Consider the following 20,695-nt stretch of genomic DNA (forward strand, 5'->3'; position numbering starts at 1 on the left):
AAAAATTACAAAAAAACTCACACTTTACATTTGCTGCAATAGATTTCTTAAACATTGGTCCGCAATTAAAGTTTTTAGCCATAATTTACACCTAAAGGCTCATTTCCGCATATTTCCGTAATCGGTGCCGAAATTTCATTTAATTTATATCAAAAAAAAGTAAGTTTTCGGTACCGATTACGTTTTGTGTAGAAGCATGCCTTAACTTAGAATATTTGGGATCGAATTTTTCACTTCATGTTTATGTATATTTGCTTTAAGTTTTTAGCAAAATCGTTTTTTAAGGAAAAACGCCTGGTCTATGATCAGAGCTTAGTGGAGGCTTCATATGCTGAAAAAGCTTGGAACGAACTTCACTATTTGTTATAACCGCTACCAACTAAAATTACAGAAACTGTTCCCACGACAATTGGATCTACGCTCCAAAGGCTTATTTCCGCATAAATCGTAATCGGTGCGGAAATTCATATATTGTACCGAATAAGGTAAGTTTTCGGTACCGATTACGGTTTATGTGGAAACATGCATTAACTTATGAGGATCGTATTTTTCACCTCATGTTTATGTATATTTGCTTCAAGCTTTTGCTTGGTCTATGAGCAGAGCTTATGTTGAAAAAGATTAGAACGAACTATATTTTTTGTTAAAACAGCTACCAACTAAAATTACATAAACTATTCCCACGACAATTGGATCTACGCTCCGGAACGACCCGAGTCATACTCAGTAAAAGGTTGTCAACCCAGCGACAGCTGTATCAATCGAAAGTTTTTCCCCCCAGGAAAGAACAATCGAACACAGTCGAACTGTCATGCTGACTAAACAGTTCCTTAAGGAGTCGTCTTAATTTTAATATCAAACAGTTGGATGCTCCCCCGAGACATGCTCATGTACACGGAGAGAGCATAATTTGTACAACATTCATATAGACGCCATAAATGTCGGGGCTTCTGTTTACTGAATTAGGTCGCCCATTAAGTAAATTTCCATCTTTTCAAGTATTAAGGGACCAGCAATTTACTAAACGAACTCCAGTATTGCTTTCGTAGAGGTCCCTCTACGGGAAACTTACTAGACTTCCTCTCGGAGAAAAAATATGTTATTCCATTTACCATTTTGATGAAAGTAAAGTGGCGTTTGATAGAGTCTGACATGGTGCATTTGGTGTCGGAAATATTATTTTGATCTTTCTTAAAGATCGCACTACGATACGAGTTGTTATAGATGGGATCTCATGAAACGAGTTCAAGATTAATTTAGGGGTCATTCACCTACTCTATTTCTTATGTTCATAAATGACCTTCTATATCAAACTTCCAACTATATATTTATCTTAGTCCAAGCCTTCTAGAGAAATAAATGAATCGCTTAATCACGACTTGATGAAAATCTTTGTATAGGGTCGTGTTAACAGAGTCGATTTTAACGACCGCAAGACTTAATGTTGTTTAACACATAAACGCTTGGCAGATATTGTTGTTCCATCTTTATATATGGCTGGTGTTAATATTAAGGAATCGAAAACTCTTGATGTTTTGAGCATGAAAATTCATTGCGATGTTTGCTGGTCAAAACACATTTCTCAAGTGTCTAAAGAGGAATTAAAGTATGAGACGGTGTAAGACATATTTCACTCCATCTAATCTTCCTAATTTTTATACCACATATATCCGATCGAGAATGGAATACAATTCTCTAATATGGGCCGAAGCTTCGAAGTCTCGACCGCGCACAAGAGAGAGCGAAAGTATTTATCGATAACAGTAGGATATCTAAATATATTGTTCTTGTCCAATAAATATATAGAAAAAGGTAGAAACGAAGGCACTCCCTTTAGATTTCGAAAGTTTGATTTGAAACATCGTTTTCGAATCATCGATTTTGAATTGGTTCGATTATGCGAAATTCTCTTCGTCATCACTTGCACCTCTAAATAAACGACATTTTTGTCAAGTAACATTTTGCTGGGAAATTTTGAAATTGCTAATATTAAAACAAGATCAATAAAAACGTCTACGTCACCTTTAAACTCATCTTTAAAGTAAAACCATTAATTTTTTTTAACATTCAATATAAAGTTGTTTTTATTATTAATTTTTTGTTGATTTCTTTTAATTATTTAACTATTATTAAAATACAATACAGTTTTTTTTTTGTTAAAAATAATATTCTTTTTATTAGATAATCTAACTAAACTTAAAGATTTTGATAGTATTGTAACTAAAATTTAAAAAAGTATTACTTAAAAAATAGCTTATGAGAATAATAATAATAATAGTATAATAGAAAAAAGAGAAATTTTATAAATTTAATAATAAAAGTTAGATTAGTATTCAAAGTATAGTTTAAAAGTTTTTATTTAAATAGAAAAAAAATTACGAAATTTTGGTAATTAATTTACAGCTTACACAAATAACACAAACTTAACGAATAAACTAAAAAATTTGTTAAAATTACTTAAAGATGTAATAAAAATTTTGCATTTTAATAGATTTCTTTTTAAATTTTTTAGTTAAAAAAAAGAAAATAAGAAATAAACAGGGTTAATAACGCAGTTTATGACTAGTAATTTTCTTAAGTTTTTCTTTTTTTTTTTTTTTAATTTGTATCTTTTATAAAGATATAATTTGTTAAATTTTTTTTAGACACTAATAAAACTGCTGGATTATAATTTTTTTTTTTTTTTTTTTTAACAATTACAACATTTAATAACACCTATATAAATTTTATGTTGTTTTTATTACTTTCAGTGTAAATATAGTGGTTTTTGTAACAAAAAAAAATTATTTACAAATATTTGAAGTTTATGTTTAATGAAATTTTAATAATATTCAATATTTAAAAGTAGTTGCGAAAAATATCAAAAAATAATTATTAAAAAAAGAAAAAACAAAATATTTTTTTGTGCTGTTAATTTTTAAATTTTATTTAATTATTTTTATAGTTTTTTTTTTAATTATTTGATTTTTGGCCATAATTAAATATTTTATATGCTTTTAAGGAATGCATAATATAAATAAATTTTTAATAACACCAATTTTTTTTCTTCATTCTTTTTTTTATTTTATATAAATTATAACAAAAAGTATTTAAAATAGTACTTTTTTTAAACAGGTACAAAGCATAAACTAATTTATTAAACATTTCTTTTTTTTATAACAAAACAAACTTATAGCTTATGTTTAATGAAATAATATTGAATTTTATTAAAATTTCAATAATATTCTAAATCTTTTAATAATTTTTAAGTTACATACCCTTTAACTATTAAAATGTCTTTACCATTTGGCAATTTGTATTTATTTTTAATCAGTCTTGCTGGATCCATAGATTTGAAAACATTTTGAACCAACATTCTAGCTAAATAAATTGTCCAAATAGCGAAAAAAAGCAAACTGTAAGATTTGACATATTAACTAGTTTCAGCTACTTAAATTAAAAAAAAAATATTAGCATAAAACTTAAAAATATTAGACATTTTAAATAGTAGTTAAAGGGTATTGCTAGATTCGACCCAGCCGAATTTATTTATTACTTTTTTAAATACATTTCTTTAAAGAATTAGTAATTATTTAATTAAATTATTTGCCATATTTTTGAAAAAAAAATAACAATATTTTAACAGCGTTTACACTAAATGCCAAATCTTTAGTTTTATTAAATAACTAAACAAAATCGGTGGTTTTATTGAAACATTATTTTCTTTTCTTTATATATGAAAAAAAATATTTGTATTTGTATAAACGCTATTAAAATTTTGTAATTTTTTCCAGCTTAAAGTAAATTTCAGTCATATTCTTAGAAAATCTAAACGGTTAATTAAACAAATTTTCCAAAAACTTGCACATAGTAGATCCAGCCTAGGCTCGTTAGCTTTAGCACCGTTTTCAAAAAAAGGTGTAAATTAAAAGCGCCTTTAAACTGTCAACTTTAAGGATCTTCTAACGTGTTGAAATAGCAATATATTGATCAAATCAATAATAAATTAAATCAAAACATTGTCATAGCTTTATGTTTGTAGACTAACTGTCAGCTACAATGTTTCAGAAATGTTTTATGCCATTAATGGCAAACTTAAGGCAGAAGAGTTTTTCTTAAAATTTTAAATTACTGCCGTTTCCACACTAGGAAACATTTTTTTTTGGGAAACTTCCAATTAAAAACATTGTCATAGCTTTATGTTTGTAGAAAAATAGATGGCAAACTTAAGGCAGAAGAGTTTTTCTTAACATTTTTAATTACTGCCGGTCCACTCTAGGGAAACTTTTCTTTTGGGAAACGTTTAATTTTGCGTGAGAGAAAAAAAGTGTAAGAAATATCATTCATCTTTCTCGCAGTATGGAGTTTCTCGTACTCGATCATACAAAAACAAATCAAAACAAGTATGAATTTATAGTCGGACAATGCCGACCATATGATACCCTACACCAGTCAATATGTATGTTAAAAAAGGGGATTATTTAAAAAAATAAAGCATTTGGTTTGTTTTTTTAACTTTATTTCGGAATATTTTTACTTTTTTTTGGCAAAAAAAGAGATTTTTTTTTAAGAGGGCTCAAAGGGGAGTAGGGCAAAATATGGTCCTATCCTTAAAAATGTTGGTAGGGGGAGCTAAGTCTTCTTCAATATTATTTATGTAGAATTTAAAAGTTTTATTAGTGTTTGTAAGTGAATTTTAACCTTTAAGTCATTTCTTGGAGGGTGTTTGTATGGGATAGGGTCATATGAAGCCCGATCATAACATCGCTGGTGTCACTTAAAGTTCTATAAAACTAAGTTTTGTCGAATTTGCTTAATCGACTCAGAAAATGATTCTAAGCCGATTGGTATACTTTAAGGTGGGTATAGGACGAATATTTTTGTATGTTACAAACATCAGCACAAACCCAATATACCCATCCCACTAAAGTGGTGTTGGTTATAAAAAGCAATTAACACGTAGTTTCTGAAACAAAAGTTTCCCAGGGAAATTAAGAAAAAGTTTTAAGAAAAAGTTTTTCAACAAAAGTTTTCTAGTGTGGACCAGGTCTTATTAACAATGCAACTTTGAGCTTTAACCCTCCGTCATGCACATGTATCTGGCCAGATATTTTACGAATTTAACTGTGATTTTAATATATTTCTAATTTGGTTAGGGGTTTGAGTCTCCAGGTACCCTCTACAAATATTGTTAGATATCGTAATATTGTTACTAAAATGGCATATTTTTCATATAAATGTACTGAAATACATAGTGTATCTCGCCAGATACATGCGCTACGTACGTGATTATCGGAGGGTTAAAAAGCAAAGTGTCCGCAACAATGTTTATAAACATGTCATAAAGAACAAATATGTATCTATTGTTCATAACGGACAAATCCAATTTCTCAAAATCAATCGAACGGATCAGAAATCAATCAATTATATGGCTACTATATTTAAAAAGTATTTTGTAGAACCACATCAAAAACATGATTGAAAAGAACTTTTGTAGCCATAATATTCAAAGAGATAAAAATATTTTTTAAATCAGTTCATTATACTTTGCTACAATTGCAAAATATGGTCTATCAAGCGATTTTGCAATGGCATTTATCGTTCATTATTATAGGGAGTTACAATTGAATATTTTAGAGTTTTTTTATTTGTTTGTTTGTGTGTTTCAAATACATACAATATGTACCTTCCTTTTAGATTCTAGCTATAAAAAACCATTATATGATTATTTTCACAGCATTCTGAGGTAGTTCCATTTCATTATCTTGTTTTTTTCTATTAGTATTACTAATAATATTAGTTTGTTGTGGTAGATTTTTCAATTTCAATTCAATTTGCATTTTTATTTGGAAGCTGCCCACCACTGTTGTTGGTGGTGGTAGTGGTGGTGTGTGTGACTTCTTTTAAAGATAACATGAATAAAATTGAATTGAAATTCGTATTCAATTTATAGAGTTATGATTTTTTTATTTTTTCTATAACAAAAAATAATGCATTTAAATATTTTATTCACCAACCGTTTGCAACATTTGTTATGGCTTCAAATTTGGCTTTAGCTACCGCAGCCACTGCATTAGCGGCTGCTGTGGCCACGGAACCATTTAGTACTGTGGTCGATTGCTGCTGTTGTTGTTGCTGTTTGCCAGCCGCCACTGCTGCTGCAGCCACAGCCAATAGAGAAGCCGAGGTGGTGGGCATGAAGTTTACATTAATATTAATCGGATGCACCACAGGCATTGAGGTAAAGTTCTTTTCCAATAAATCGACACCATTGAGGAAGGGTATCAGCACATTGTAGTCGACGTTAAGGGGTACATAATAGGTGCCTTGGCTGTGCAGAGCAAATATGGGCACAGCAAAGCTACGGGCCGGCAGTGGGGCGGTGGTACTGGTGGGAGCACTTAAATGGGTTTTATTATGTATCAGTGGACCGGTGGAGGCCTCAGTTTTAATATCACTAAAAGGTCCAAAGGGCTTCTCATCTCTGGTCACTGAATTCAAGAGGTTAATGTTGTTGGTTCTTGAGGAGGTAGCGACACGTACATCAGCATCATCGGTAGTGCTGTCATTGTGACTGCTGGCAGCTTCAGCCAATTTACGTTTTTTGGCAATAATGGGAGCAATTTCAGGCTCAGTGCCATCCTTAGAATGTTCGGAATGAGCGTGGGAATTTTCGCTTTGCAATAATGGCGGGGCAGGACCATGTTCACTGGATGTCTCCTCGTCGTGCAGTTCATGATTAAAGCGTTCCTTTATGTGATTTTTGTACTTGTAGTTATTGTTGTGCTCAATATCATGCGATGACTCGGAGTAATTGCGTAAACGTCCCTGCAGCATGCTGTCTTGGTGATGGCCCAAGTGAGCATGTGTATTGTTGAGGTGATGATGATGATGGCTGGAGAGTAGTGTATCGCGCGGGGGTGGTGAATGCATATTTGAAGTATCGGTGTGTAGTATAGGCTCTCGGGATGAATCGAAATCATGATTACTGGAGTCTGTGTGGTGATGCAGGGAAGCTGGAGCAGTTGAGGTAATAACGGGAGCTTGGTGAGGCTGTTGTTGTGGTTGCTGCTGTGCCGCTGAACTAACGCTCAAATTACCAGACGTTGTCGACGAACTTGTTGGATTATTAGCAGTAACTGCCGAAGCCGTTGTAGTTGAATTACTAGAAATGTTATTGTTTGTATTATTAGTTACACTGGCGATACCATGACCATCATTGGCATTAGTATCCATTTGAGTGACATTAACATTGCGCTGCAATTGATTAATGTGATTGCGGAAACTGAGATCTTTTACATCATTGTGATCATTACTGTGCTCAATATCGGAAGTGCCTAACATATCACGTAATTGGCATAAGGGAGGTACCGGATGAAACGTTTGATGTGGACTACCACTAGAAGCACTCACATTATCGGACGCATGACAACCACCACGATTACGGAAACAATCATCTGAAAAATTTAATATAAATAAAATTATAAAATATTCATTTAGTAGAGCATTTCAAAAAAAAACATACTTTTCATGATCTCATCACAATGCTCCTGGAGGCGGGCCAATAAACGGTAGCAGAATTCTTGCATTTGACTATCATATAGAAATTTTGCCGCCTCCTTCATACAGTCTGTGTAGCCCATACGATATTCATTATCCTTCTGCAGACATTCACTTTGTAAATGTTTCAGATGACGTATGGCCATTTCAATGATTTCAGTTTTTTCAATACGACCACGCCCTTTACGTTGATATTGCGGTGGGATTAGGCGTGACAAATCGGCCAAACATGAATTCATCCGATCTCGTCGTCTCTTTTCAATAATACGATGTGACAACGGATCTTGCTAATGAATGAAATTATATGAAAACGAAAGTGGAAGAAGTAGCAAAGATGGAAAGAAAAGAAGAAAAATAAAATAAAGTTAATTAAAAATTAAAATATATTAATTTATACTAATTAATGGTTAGAACTAAATTAAAAGTTATAACTTAATTAAGTACCAATTACCTCTAAAACTAGTGTATTAGTACATAAATATATATAATTTGCTATGTCCAGAGAATGTCTATGTCTTGTGTTTAGGTTTATTTGTAAATAGTTTTTTTTTGGATTTGTCAGATTTTGATGAAAATTTTCAGCTTCTATGTTATCATATTAAGACTCAGTAGTTCATATCATATTAAGACTCAGTAGTTAGTTTTAGCGAATACTAACAAAACTCAAGTATTCAAAATTTTGAAAGTTTTAACCAAATTCGGTCAATAAGGTCAGGCCCATAATCTTTAAAAATTTTGTACAAAATTAAAAAAATATATGTATGTATATGTAGGGTAGAAGGGGGACCATGCGCCACTTTTTTTTAAGCGGCATCAAATTAAAACCACAATACATATTCTTAATTTTTTTCTTGGTATTCGAACTTAGATATGTTGGCTTTAGTTTTATTCCTTTCAATCTTTCCTAAATCATCCTCATGTACACATTTTTTTAACTTTTCCGCAGTGACCAAAAACGTCGATACCGCCCCATCCATGGGGTAAATGCGCCAAGGGGATGGGGATAAAACAAATTATTATTGACTTTTTCTATATTTTAACCAAATTTTGTTCTACATTACAAACATTACATATATTTGCCACATGTGCCCCACGGGCAGTTCTGGGGTTTAGTTTCAATTTTTTTCGGGCTTCAAATTATATTATCGGAAAATATTATTATGTCTTATTGTTCACTATTATTGACGTTCTAATACTGACCAATATTATTTTTTCTATCACAAAAACTAAAAAAGTTAGCACAAAGAGTTCACACAGTGAAATATTTTCACAGCCCTTTGAAAAACAATTAATCATGTCTGCCTCCCATCATATGTAAAGTTAATGTTTCAAATTTTCAGGAATGATAGATAATCGATAAACGAAAACAAAATTTGATAATGCGATAAAATCGATTACTCGGTTTTGAAGTTATTTGCATTGACAGATGTGCCCCTATGGCGTATGATCCCCCTTCTACCCTATACAAATGAAATAGCGTCATATAGAAATTGTTTAGTTGGTATTAGGATATATAGTCCATCTGTTAATCCGTCTTTTTAAGTCAGTAGATACGTCAGTCATTAGTCATCAAAATATTAGTTTTAGAAAAATTAAATACATATTTTAATATTATTATTTAATATAATATTTATTATAATATAAATGTATGTTGGTTTAAAATTTTATAATTATAAGGTGCGATGATGCAGAACATTTTTGTCTTTACATAACATGTTGTTGTTGTTCCTCTCCCAAAATAAAGCAATTGATCTCTGGCATCTCTGGATCTAGTGTGTAGAGGTGATGGTGCATTTTTAGTGTTTAAAATTTTTATTTCAAAACCGACATACTTAAGGCGTTTAAAAAATTTATTTATGTAACAAACTTAAATATTAGTGAATTTGTGTGTTCGTTTTTGTTTTTATATAAAAAATATTTACCCTCGAGGTTTTATTACGTCTTCCGGTGGCATATTCTGCATCATCCTCGCTGTAGGCGGTGGCATTTGTTGAAAAATTTAAACTAGATTCTGTACAATAAGGAAAACTGGATACTGCTGCCTCACTGTTTATAATAAATGGATTGATTGGTTTGTTTTTGATTTGGAATTTGGATTTATTTTGTTTTTTTTTTGTTTTATTTGGATTTGAAGTGAAAGAAGTGGTTTGATATTTGTTTATTTTTATTTGGTTGTTTATGGAAAAAGAGAAATAAAGGAAGAACAAAAATACTTTAGTTTAAATTCTTTTTCAAACAAGTTTATTAATAAATTTTAATTAAATATTTAGATTAAATAATAAAACTAGAACTAAATATACAACATAAGTAAATATTGTTTATGTTTAAAAGGTTGGGGGAAAAGGCGCTCGCAGGAGACATGCACACTTATACACACTCTGTATAGACACAGACACTGACTCTTTCAATATTTTAAATTTTTTTGTTTTGTTTTGTTTTGGCTCAGCTTTAACACCAGGGCCTTAGTGGAAGCCTCATGTCTCAATTTATATAGGTATAGGTTTGTGTACGAGTGCTACGAACTGACATCAGAGAGCACTATTAAGGGTTGTTTGTTAAGCCCCTTCGGGTTATTTTGTTTTTTTCAGTTTTTCATTTATACCTTTTTGGACTCATAATAACCCCCGCTCGAGGTGTGTTAGAAATAAAAAAAAGAAGAATTCGAAAAAAAAATATATTATAAAATAATTTTAATACACCACAAGTGTGGGCAAAATCGCTAAGAAATCAAATTAATTGCCTCTAGCGCAGTCTATATTTTATAATATTTATTGTCTAAAGGCCAGAAAATTGTTTTCTTAGTTTTTAAGTTTAGTTAATATTGTATTATAGTTTTTGTAAAATAAAATTAAGACATACCCGTGGCTTTTTGAAAAACTGAAATAATTATTTTCACTTAAATTTTTTTGCGAATATACATACATACATATATACTATATATAATTGCAGAATACATAGATAAATGCTCGTTTTAAGGACCAATTAAATTAAAGTATGACTTTATACATAATTTCATAAATGTTGCAAAATTAAAAATATATTTATGTTAAATGTTTATGTATTAAAAACAAACACATTTTCAAATGATGTAATCAAAATATGTTTATTATTATAGAAAACTTAAAAACTCCAAGTTAAAGAACAACAAGTAAGAGTGCTATATTCGGCTGTGCCGAATTTTATATACCCTTTACCATAGTGTATTTTAAACATATTAGTTTTAAAAATTTTTTCCCGTCTACATTACACCAAAAGCAAAACAAAATGAACAACAAGAACGCTAAACGAAATAAAAAACAAAATACACAAGGCATCTAAACCAACCGACATCTAAACATACATACATACCGAAAAACACAGAAAAACAAAATGAACAACGCAATGACGCCAACAGCATCCAACCATACAAAAAAAAAAAATACACAGCTGAATAAAACCAAATACATCTACACACACGTGTACATCTTTTTCTAATATACAGTGTTGTTATTGCTTTTTTAACAAAGCATGAAAAAAATATGACATTTTTTCAGAGGTTGTCTCGGATTTTTGCTCGTATCTCCGTTATTTACCGACCGATTTTGCTGATTTTAAATAGCGATCTTCTCGAAAGCATGTCTAATAGAAGCATGTTGAAGATTCGGATCTCGCCGATATCTGGGGTCTTCTAAAAACTGATTTCAATAGACAGACAGACGGACAAGGCTTAATCGACTCCGCTATCTATAAGGATCCAGAATATATATACTTTATAGGGTCGGAAAATTATATTATAGAAATTACAAACGGAATGACAAACTTATATGTACACTTCTCACGAAGGTGAAGTGTATAAAAAAGTACCTGCTTAATCTTTCATACACAAATTTCCATCCCTGTTTTGACAATTACAACACTCAGCTTCATGTTAGCAAGCTAAGAACAAGAACAACATTTAACATATGAATCTGTATGTAGTTGTTGTTTTTACCTTTTTTGAAAGCATGCACAAAAATTGTCATGGATTTTTGCTCATATCTCCGTTATTTATGGTCAAATTTTACTGATTTTAAGAAGCCATCATGATCTACCAATACCAAATACCTATTTAAAGTATTCTGATAACAGATTTCAACATACAGATTTAAATTTTATTGTAAATTAGGTTTTAAAAATTTCAACTTAAGATTTTATATTTTATTTTGTTTCTGTTTTGTTCGAAAATTTGAACTTATTTCGAAATTGCGGAAACCATTACAAATAAATATTTTTGTGGAATTTAATTTTCTATTAAAATGTTGTTATTTTAAGTTGATTTTTTCCTACACAGAGAAAAAAGTAACAACTACAATTAGCAAATTTTTAGCCTATCGAATGATTTCTTAGAATCCAAACTAAAATCAACAAGTTTTATTAATTCAAATATTTTATGTACCTATGCAGTAAAAGTTTTCGGACTTAAAAATGTAAATCGATAAAAAAATGCTTTAAGTGTATTTCATTTATTGTATAAACACGTTTTTTCGTTCACATGAGTTGTCCAAAAATTCAAAATAAACACGTTTTATTTAGCTTTTGTTGTTGTTGTTTTTCTTTTAAGTTGATACAAATTCTGTACAATAATACTTAAAACTTGGCATGAATTTTATTTGTTATTATTGAAATACAAACAATAAACTATACATACATATAATGTATGAAATATATGTATGCATGAGGCCAGTGTACACTTAATAAGGTAGCCTCGTCCGCACAGCTGATCATCAGCTTTTACAATCTTATCTGTCAAAATTCCTGTTTGTTTACATAGAAAAAAAATCGCATGATAAATATGTATGTATTGGCATTCAACTCTAGGCACTTGGCTTTTTAGTACTTAAAAAAATAAAATAAATTTTAATAATTTATATCAATATATGACGGGTTTATAACCACCAACATCATTAAATGAGCCCTTTAACAATGAATTTTTGCGGTTTTTTAATAAAAACGGAAAATGTTTGTTCAATCGGTTGGTCAGTTGTTTTATTCATTCATACAACTGCTTACAGTAATTTTGTTCATTCACTGGTTGCATGAACATTTTTTTGTAAATTACAACAAAATGTAAAAAATAGTACAAAAATATAAATTGCCAAATGTTCATTTAGTTGTAGGTATGTACAATTATTGTTTAACACAATAAGAAAAAAATTGAAAAATTGTTGATTTTTCATTTTATTTTATATTTTTTTGCTACCTCATGTTATGTTCATTAGATGATGATTTGTTAATTGTACAACGACTTGCATTTACTTTTCATTTTATTAACAATTTTTTTTTAACAATAATAAAATTATAATAGAAGAAAAGTAGGTTAGATCCGAGTAGTTGATTCCCTACAACGTTATAAATATGTATGTTATATTATGTTTTTGTGCTAAGCATCTAAGGTACTATATATACTCATGACCTGGAAGTAATGAAAATTTCGTTAGTAATCAGCCTTTAATTGATCTGACAATGTAAGAATGATCTGACAAGTCTGGGCCGTTTGTCTGACTTGTGGATCCCCGCTCATAGAGTTTACCGTGACTGGTCATTGTCAGACGAGTTAGCATGATTGAGATCGATTTTCCATGGTTATAAGAAGATCCAAAAGAATTAATCCCTCGATTGAAAATTGTATAGTTTGCATTGATATCGAAGGTGCTTTAAAAAAAACGTAAAAAACTTATAATTTTAACTAGCCCTTAGATCGGTGCCATGATGTTAGATCGGCAAAACTTGTTGATAAGTCGCCGTATGTAGAACAGGAATAGGGTATTTATAGGTACGGGTTGGCTTAATTGAATCAATTCTAACCTGTCATTATCACCTTGTAAAGAAAAGCTCTAGAAACATTACTAGATTACCAAAGATATGTCACTCATAGAAGAGCGCCAGTTATAGGTACCCGATGACGTGTCCAGTTATAGGACTTGTACCACTTTGTACTAGGTATATTGGATGGTTGTACATTAATACCAAACGTGCACGATCGTACACTAGATAAATACATATATAGACGGTAACTGTGAGCCATTTATCCATCTGGCAAAACGGGTCTGAATTTAAAACATTGAATACAGAATACACATGTAACGGTCTGACAAGTCTGACTTCATTTAACTGTTGATCGAGTATGAGTTAGCATGATCGCAATCTGTTTTGAATACCTCTAGTGTGTCTTAAGACATAATTTCACTGCCTTTTATTAAAAGATACATCATTAAATTCTTTTTAAAATGGAATAACATAGAGACGTGCATATTGGACAGGCAAATGTGGCTCTCTTTTAATTTGAAACGTACTATGCAACATATAAACTGTAACAATCGAGATATATTGAAGTTGGATGCAATAATAACATAATATTGGGTTCTAGGGAAACATATCTCAGTTGCAATGACAAAGAAAATGGCGCCAACTGCCAACTTAATGACCTACTGAGACATTAAGCGGATTCAATTAAAATCTGATACCATAAGCATCGGGTTCTTGCAAAACAGAATACTTGGCTGTTTGTCGTGAACTACAACTATATCCAACCATACAATTTTATATTAAGTTTTAGAAAATGAACCGATTTTAAAATTTCATTAAAAACTGTGGTCTAGACTTATATATGGGTCTAGTTTTAATGACATACTGAAATATTAAGCGGATTCAGGTTGAATCAAAAACCAAGGGGACAGGGTCCTGTCAATACAGAGTCTCCTCTACTCTACTTGATAGTTTGTAGCCAACGAAACAATTATTTAGAATAGACTTTGGAAAATGTTTATCGAAACTTTAGAATAATGGACCGATTTCAATAATTCACTAAAAACTTGTTTCTAAGTTAAATATTATAAAACAAAAGTTCCAAAACCACCTATACAGTGCAGTGATGTAGGGTATGAATACAAACTTTGTTAGAATTTAATTCGCAAACGTGATTTAAAAATTGTTAGTGACGAAAACTCGTTACTAAATTGCAATCAAGAGTTTGTGTATTGTACTCGTTGCCTGTTTCTATCATAGTTTAAGGAAATATACATAATGAAAATTTTAGGTGAGAAATTAATTAATTAGAATTATAGTACGTAATAAATAAAATTATAAAAGTTTAATAATTTGTTGTAAATGTCTAAATTGATATTTAATTATATTGTTAAAAAGAACAAAAAAGAGGAAATGATTTTTAATTTGAAAAAAAAAAACTTGAAAGAAAATATTCCTTTACCCATAGAAATTCTATTCCAAGAAAGAATTAAAGAAATTTATAAAAATTCATATGAATATGTTAAATTATTGTTAATTTTTTAACAATGTTATTTATTTTTTTTTTAATTCTATTGACAATATTTACCTTTCATAGCATGATCTTAATTTCATGGCCAATTTCCTTAGACAAACATTAATATATTTTCATTATTTAGGTGTTAATTTTCTATTCTAATACATTAGTCATAAAATCTCAAGAGTTAAAAAAGTTTATGTTAAAAATTTTCTCACATTAAATAGTTGTCAATTAACCCCTTTAATATTTAATCAATATTTATTTAACAATTATTAAATAAATATGTTAAATCAGTCACTTAACACTATTTGTGACATGTTTTACGCATTACAAAGTATCATTTACATAATCAACTAAAAGGTATTTATTTTAAAATAAATGAAAATTAATGTATTTTAAATGTTTAACGTTTTTCAATTATTAAATAATTATTTTTTCAATATTACTTATGTTTATAACAACAATATAATTTTCTGAGTCGATTTGACAAGGATCGATTATATAAAAACTACGAGTCACAATGATCCCTTCCTAATTTGGCCGTTTTTGTACATCACGAGAATTGTTTTTGGGGCAGGCATAAAAGAGGTATTTATAATCGACGTCTCAAGACTTAATGCTCGGAATTTTCTCGCTACCATATATGTACATTGAATGTCATGGTAGCCTTATTTTACGGTGTTGTTTTTACAATCACTTGTCATAGAAGCCTCGTTGGATATTGAAAGGTGTCATGAGCAAGCTCTTTCTAACATAGACAAAGGAAAAGACAATAAGGACTAACCCTAGTACATTCCTGGACCTATGATGGCTTCTATAGTTTCGGCAACAGCTCCTAGGGGACGTAATTGGTGGTTCAAAAAGCACAAATCTATACTATAACTATGATCTATTGTGATAATTAGAGCACGTTTAGAGTTAACGCCAACACAACAACTCCTCCAAGGTGTCCACAACTTCTCACTCCATCTGTCGATCTCTCTCATTTATCAGATACAAGTATTCAATTCATCAGATACACACACAATAATTAGAATCCAAATAATTGTTTTTCATAACTTAAACAAATATATCATTTAATTAACACTTGACACCATTAAATATTTAATTTATTTACACAAAAACAAAAACTCTCCTTTTATAATACAGAAAAATCTAACACGTTTCAATAAAGAAATACTAAAATATCACGTGAACAACATGAAAATTATGAATGTTAATCCCCTGATCAAATCTTTTGATCGAATAAAATTTTTCTACGTAAACAAAACAAAAAGTGAAAAATAAACACGAATAAAAGATAAATTAACACTTTGCTGTGATCATAAGAAATTTAAAAATATAAACGAAACGAAATGTATACGTCAATTTATAAAAAAAATAAAATCAATTCTCAACTTGTTCAACGTCAAAGAAGCTAAATTTCTAAAATAGAACATACGAACAGAATCCCCATTACATACATACTTACATATAAAGAAAAAATCAAATGAAATAAAATAAACTATAATACTAGCATACCATAAAATATTTACGTTAAAAAGGTATCACTCGTTTAATTCATGAAAATTTACGTTACTCCTCTTTTGCCATTTTTTTCTCAAAAAGGGGCAAACAAAATATGTATCACAAGTGTTATTGTTGTTATTTTCATGACTATCTATATGCTGAAAATAAGCAACATTTCGACACTTGTTTTAAGATTAAATAATTTTTCGTTTTTATTTTATTTCTTATTTTAAAAGATGATTTACAATTGAAAATACTATATTTGAAGTATATTCATTTTATTTGCAGAAGACCTCCATACAAAAAGGGGGCGTACGACCCATTTAGTTACGTAGCAAAGCACAATATCACAATTTATTGGCAAATGTTTGTTGTTTCTACTACTAGTATGACGTTAATTAATGATCATTCGTAGATAGTCTGCTAAATGCATGCATTTTAATCGTGTTTCATTTAGGTTGGTGTAGCTTCTGTTGTTTTTTTTTTAAGGGGCTGGGTATTTTTGGTATGGGTGGCATTAAGAAGTCAAATATAACTACATGAATACCACACCCGTCAAATGGCTTTAAATAAACATACTATGTACTACATAGATAATTTTGTTAGAGGTTTGTAAGCGATGACAAATGTTTGCTTTGCCAAATTTTCAAAATAGTTTTTGTACTATATATGTATGTATATGGATGTATTTCAGTTGGTTTTTTTTTTGGCTAGGAAATGAAATAAAATATTGATATTATTTAAAATATATTCATACAAAGACGATAATTGGAAATATTTTTAAAATTTCGATTTATTTTAAGAAATTTGTGCATATTTTAATAAATTACAAAAATTACAGTTTAATTTTTCTTTTAAATAGTTTGGGTTATTCTTCTTAGAATTGAGAATTCAAATTAACTATTGTTTGTGTAATAATCTATACTAAAGTCCAAAACGCAATCTGGACTATAACCTGAAATACAGTTTCAACTTAAGTCTGAAATGTAGTCTGTTCTAGTGACTGAATTATTACAATGACTGAAATAAATCTTGACTATAGTCTGAAGTATTGTAAGAACTTTAGTCTGGACTGGAAAATAGTCTTAACTACAGTCTGTATTTAAGATTGATATATAGTTTAAACTATAACCTGATCTGAAACCTTTACTATTGTTTGAAATTTTGTCAGGATTATAGTATAAACCTTTGTCCGAAATAAATTTTGAAATATTGAACTAAGTTCTGTATTAAATCTAAACCTCATTAGTTTAAACTATATTAATATAATCTGAAGATTTAATATCAGATTTAGTCCAAGTAAAACTAATCTACCAGCTATTTAAAGGCACTTCACAAGATCTCACTTTACGTATGTACGTAAAGTCTAATGAAAAAGTAAATGCGAATAAAAGTCGTACGATTTATATTTTTTGTGTTTACACGATTGGTATAAAACAATAAAAAAGTGAGATGAAAACAGCTGTTTTACTTTTTTAATGTGTTTACATAATCATACATCAGGGATGTATGATCTAATGCGATTTGCTTGTTTTTTTTGAATCATTTCAAAAATTGAAGAAAGCCATACGACTGTCAAATTTTCCATCCGTATTCTCTCTCAATTTGTAATGGTTTCATTACATATTGCGTTTAGACGATCCCATCCGTACTTTTCTACACATTTTTTTAACAGATCATATTATTAGTGTGATCGTGTAAAGCCGACTTTACTTAGATAGTGTTTAAGAAATTACTTAGACCTGGTTCACATTGGGAAACTTTTGATTTTTGCGTGTAAGAGAAAGAAATATCAACCATCTCTTTCTTTCACACACAAAATCAAAAGTTTCTCAACAAAAGTTTCCCAGTGTACACCAGGTCTTGGCAACACTTGAAAAATTCATCAATTGTACGAATTCAAATAGTTTGCAAATCAATGACCCCAAAAGATTAAGATTAAAAGTTCAAATATAAATAAAAAAGAATTCATTGTAAACAAATATTGCGAACATAAAACACATTATAACTCAAAAAAAAAGTATTCAACTTTTTCAAGGTTAGAAACTCAAAATATACTGCTATTAAAATTTATTACACTGAAACTCAATATACCTATTGCAATTATTTCAATACAAACTTATTTATAGGAGTATAAAGAAATACTATATATACTACATATGAATTTACAAAATAAAGTCATTGACATTATTTACACATCATTTATAGACTTCAAGGAAAATTACATTTTGCTCTCTCGTAAATGAAATATTTTTGAACGAAAAAAGTAGTAACAAATTGTAATTGAGTCATAAATTAAAAATGATGGCGAGACAAGTAAATAAGCACGTTTTGAAGTGCCCAAGTCATAGTACATAAATGCAAATATAAATACATACCTAAGATTTTTTATATATGTACATAAATATATTAATGCTTTTTTCTTTAATTGTGTAAACATTTAGCGACACTATTATTAAACAAAACCAAGGATATTGAAAGTAGTAGCACTACACACCTATCGAATATCTGCTGTTTTGCAAAATAGCGGTTACACCTTATTATACTACAATCAAAAATACAACTCTATATTATACGTCACATGTGACATTTGCTCACATGCAACGTATTAACATGTTTCTTTAATTAAATAAGGTCACAACTAATTAAATTTACAAAAATATTTTCATAATTAACACTTTTTCATATGATTAATGTTTTTATACCCTTCACCTTCGTGAGAAGGGTATATATAAGTCTGTCATTCCGTTTGTAATTTCTACAATCCGACCCTATAAAGTATATATATTCCGAGTCCTTATAGATAGCGGAGTCGATTAAGCTATGCCCGTCTGTCTGTCCGTCTGTCTGTGTGTTTGTTGAAATCGATTTTCTGAAGATATCTTCGGGGTCCAAATCTTCAATAATTCTGTTGGACATATTTTCGAGAAGTTTCCTATTGAAAATCAGCAAAATCGGTCCATAAAAAACGGAGATATGAGCAAAAATCCGAGACAACCCCTGAAAATTTCATCAAAAAAAGCCAAAATTTTTCATGCTTTGTTAAAAAAGCAACAACAACACTGTGAATTGGATAAAGATGTACATGTGCGTGTGGAGATGTATTTGGTTTTATTCAGCTGAGTATTTTGTTTTTATGTTTGGATGCTGTTCTGTTCTCACTATGGTGAAGGATATAACAAAAACAAGGAGATAAAGCAGTAATATGTTGATAATACAGCTCATATTTGTTTGAGGGTGGTAATACAGTTTGACGGTGGTATTACAGTACAACGGTTAATATTTCTTTCTGCTACAGTTTATATTTGTTTGTGTGTATGTTATGTGTGACATTTGTGTAGAGATACAAAATAAATAAAAACTGTTTTTTAAAACATACTTGGTGAAGGGTATATAAGATTCGGCACAGCCGAATATAGAAATATTACTTGTTTTAAACTTAAAATATTTCTTATGCTTTTCACATTGTCAAAAATGCTGTACTTAATTGTTGCTATTTACTAAATGGCAAGAATTTAAAGTGATACAGGGCCCCATTTTTTATATATCCGTTTTAGAAAATTGTTGGGGATTATAGTCAGCAGAATAACATCATAATTATAATGTTAGCGCCATATCGAACCCTCTTAAAAATGTTTTTGGCTTTTTATTATTGCATTTGTTTCGAATAAAATTGGTCATCACTTAACAATAAGTAACTAACAGAGTTGCCATTAGTTTTGTTATAAATAATCAAAAATAAATAATTATTAAAAGTAACATCTAATAATTATGATTTTATAGGAATTCAATATTTTATTTACGAATTCAATTGCGACACATATTGGTATATAAGTTAATTATTAATTTCTTTTTCTATTCTGGAAACTCTTAAGTAAAACTCATCACTTAGCTTGTGCCAAAATTCGCCACAGTTTTTTTTCCTTTGTATTATAAATTAGCATTTTTAATACACTGTCAAAAAATAAATATCAATTTTACAGAGAAAATGTAACACTTTCAAAAATATTTAACAAAAAATGTTGCTCTAAATTTCCTAAATTGAAAATAAAATGTTTTGCTTTAAAAAGAATTCTTTCTAAAAAAAATTTAATCATTAAATTCATTAAAACTGAAAAATTTCCATTGATTCGTAAACATATTTTTATTTCATACGTTTTCTCTTTCCTTCTCTCTCTCAAACTTTTGACACATGATTTATTATAAATTTTTATGAGTAAGTTTAAAAATAAACTGTATGTATATATGTATGGCCTCATGCAGTGTACACTTAATAAGGTAGCCTCGTCGCTACAACAAATACAACAATACAAAAACAACAGGCGATTTGTTATTGTAGAATAATCCCATCTGTCAAAAAAAGCT

At 29.6% G+C, this 20,695-nt stretch overlaps 1 protein-coding gene across 2 annotated transcripts in view; it reads right to left on the reverse strand.

The window, feature by feature from the left end:
* Window positions 1-4,905: 4,905 nt before the first annotated feature.
* LOC111677595 (transcription factor cwo) overlaps window positions 4,906-20,695 on the reverse strand; it is a 29,374-nt gene continuing 13,584 nt past the window's right edge. The window contains exons 2-4 of one of the 2 annotated variants that reach the window (XM_046948169.1): window positions 9,462-9,585; window positions 7,505-7,826; window positions 4,906-7,436 (exon numbers count right to left, since the gene is read on the reverse strand). In XM_046948169.1, coding sequence (XP_046804125.1) covers window positions 5,989-7,436; window positions 7,505-7,826; window positions 9,462-9,585 — 1,894 coding nt within the window. In that variant the 3' untranslated portion in view covers window positions 4,906-5,988. The remainder of the gene's footprint in view (window positions 7,437-7,504; window positions 7,827-9,461; window positions 9,586-20,695) is intronic. The other variant, XM_046948170.1, reaches the window with a different exon arrangement.

This window comes from Lucilia cuprina, chromosome 4, assembly GCF_022045245.1.
Source record: "Lucilia cuprina isolate Lc7/37 chromosome 4, ASM2204524v1, whole genome shotgun sequence".
In the NCBI taxonomy this organism is placed as follows: Eukaryota; Metazoa; Arthropoda; class Insecta; order Diptera; family Calliphoridae; genus Lucilia; species Lucilia cuprina.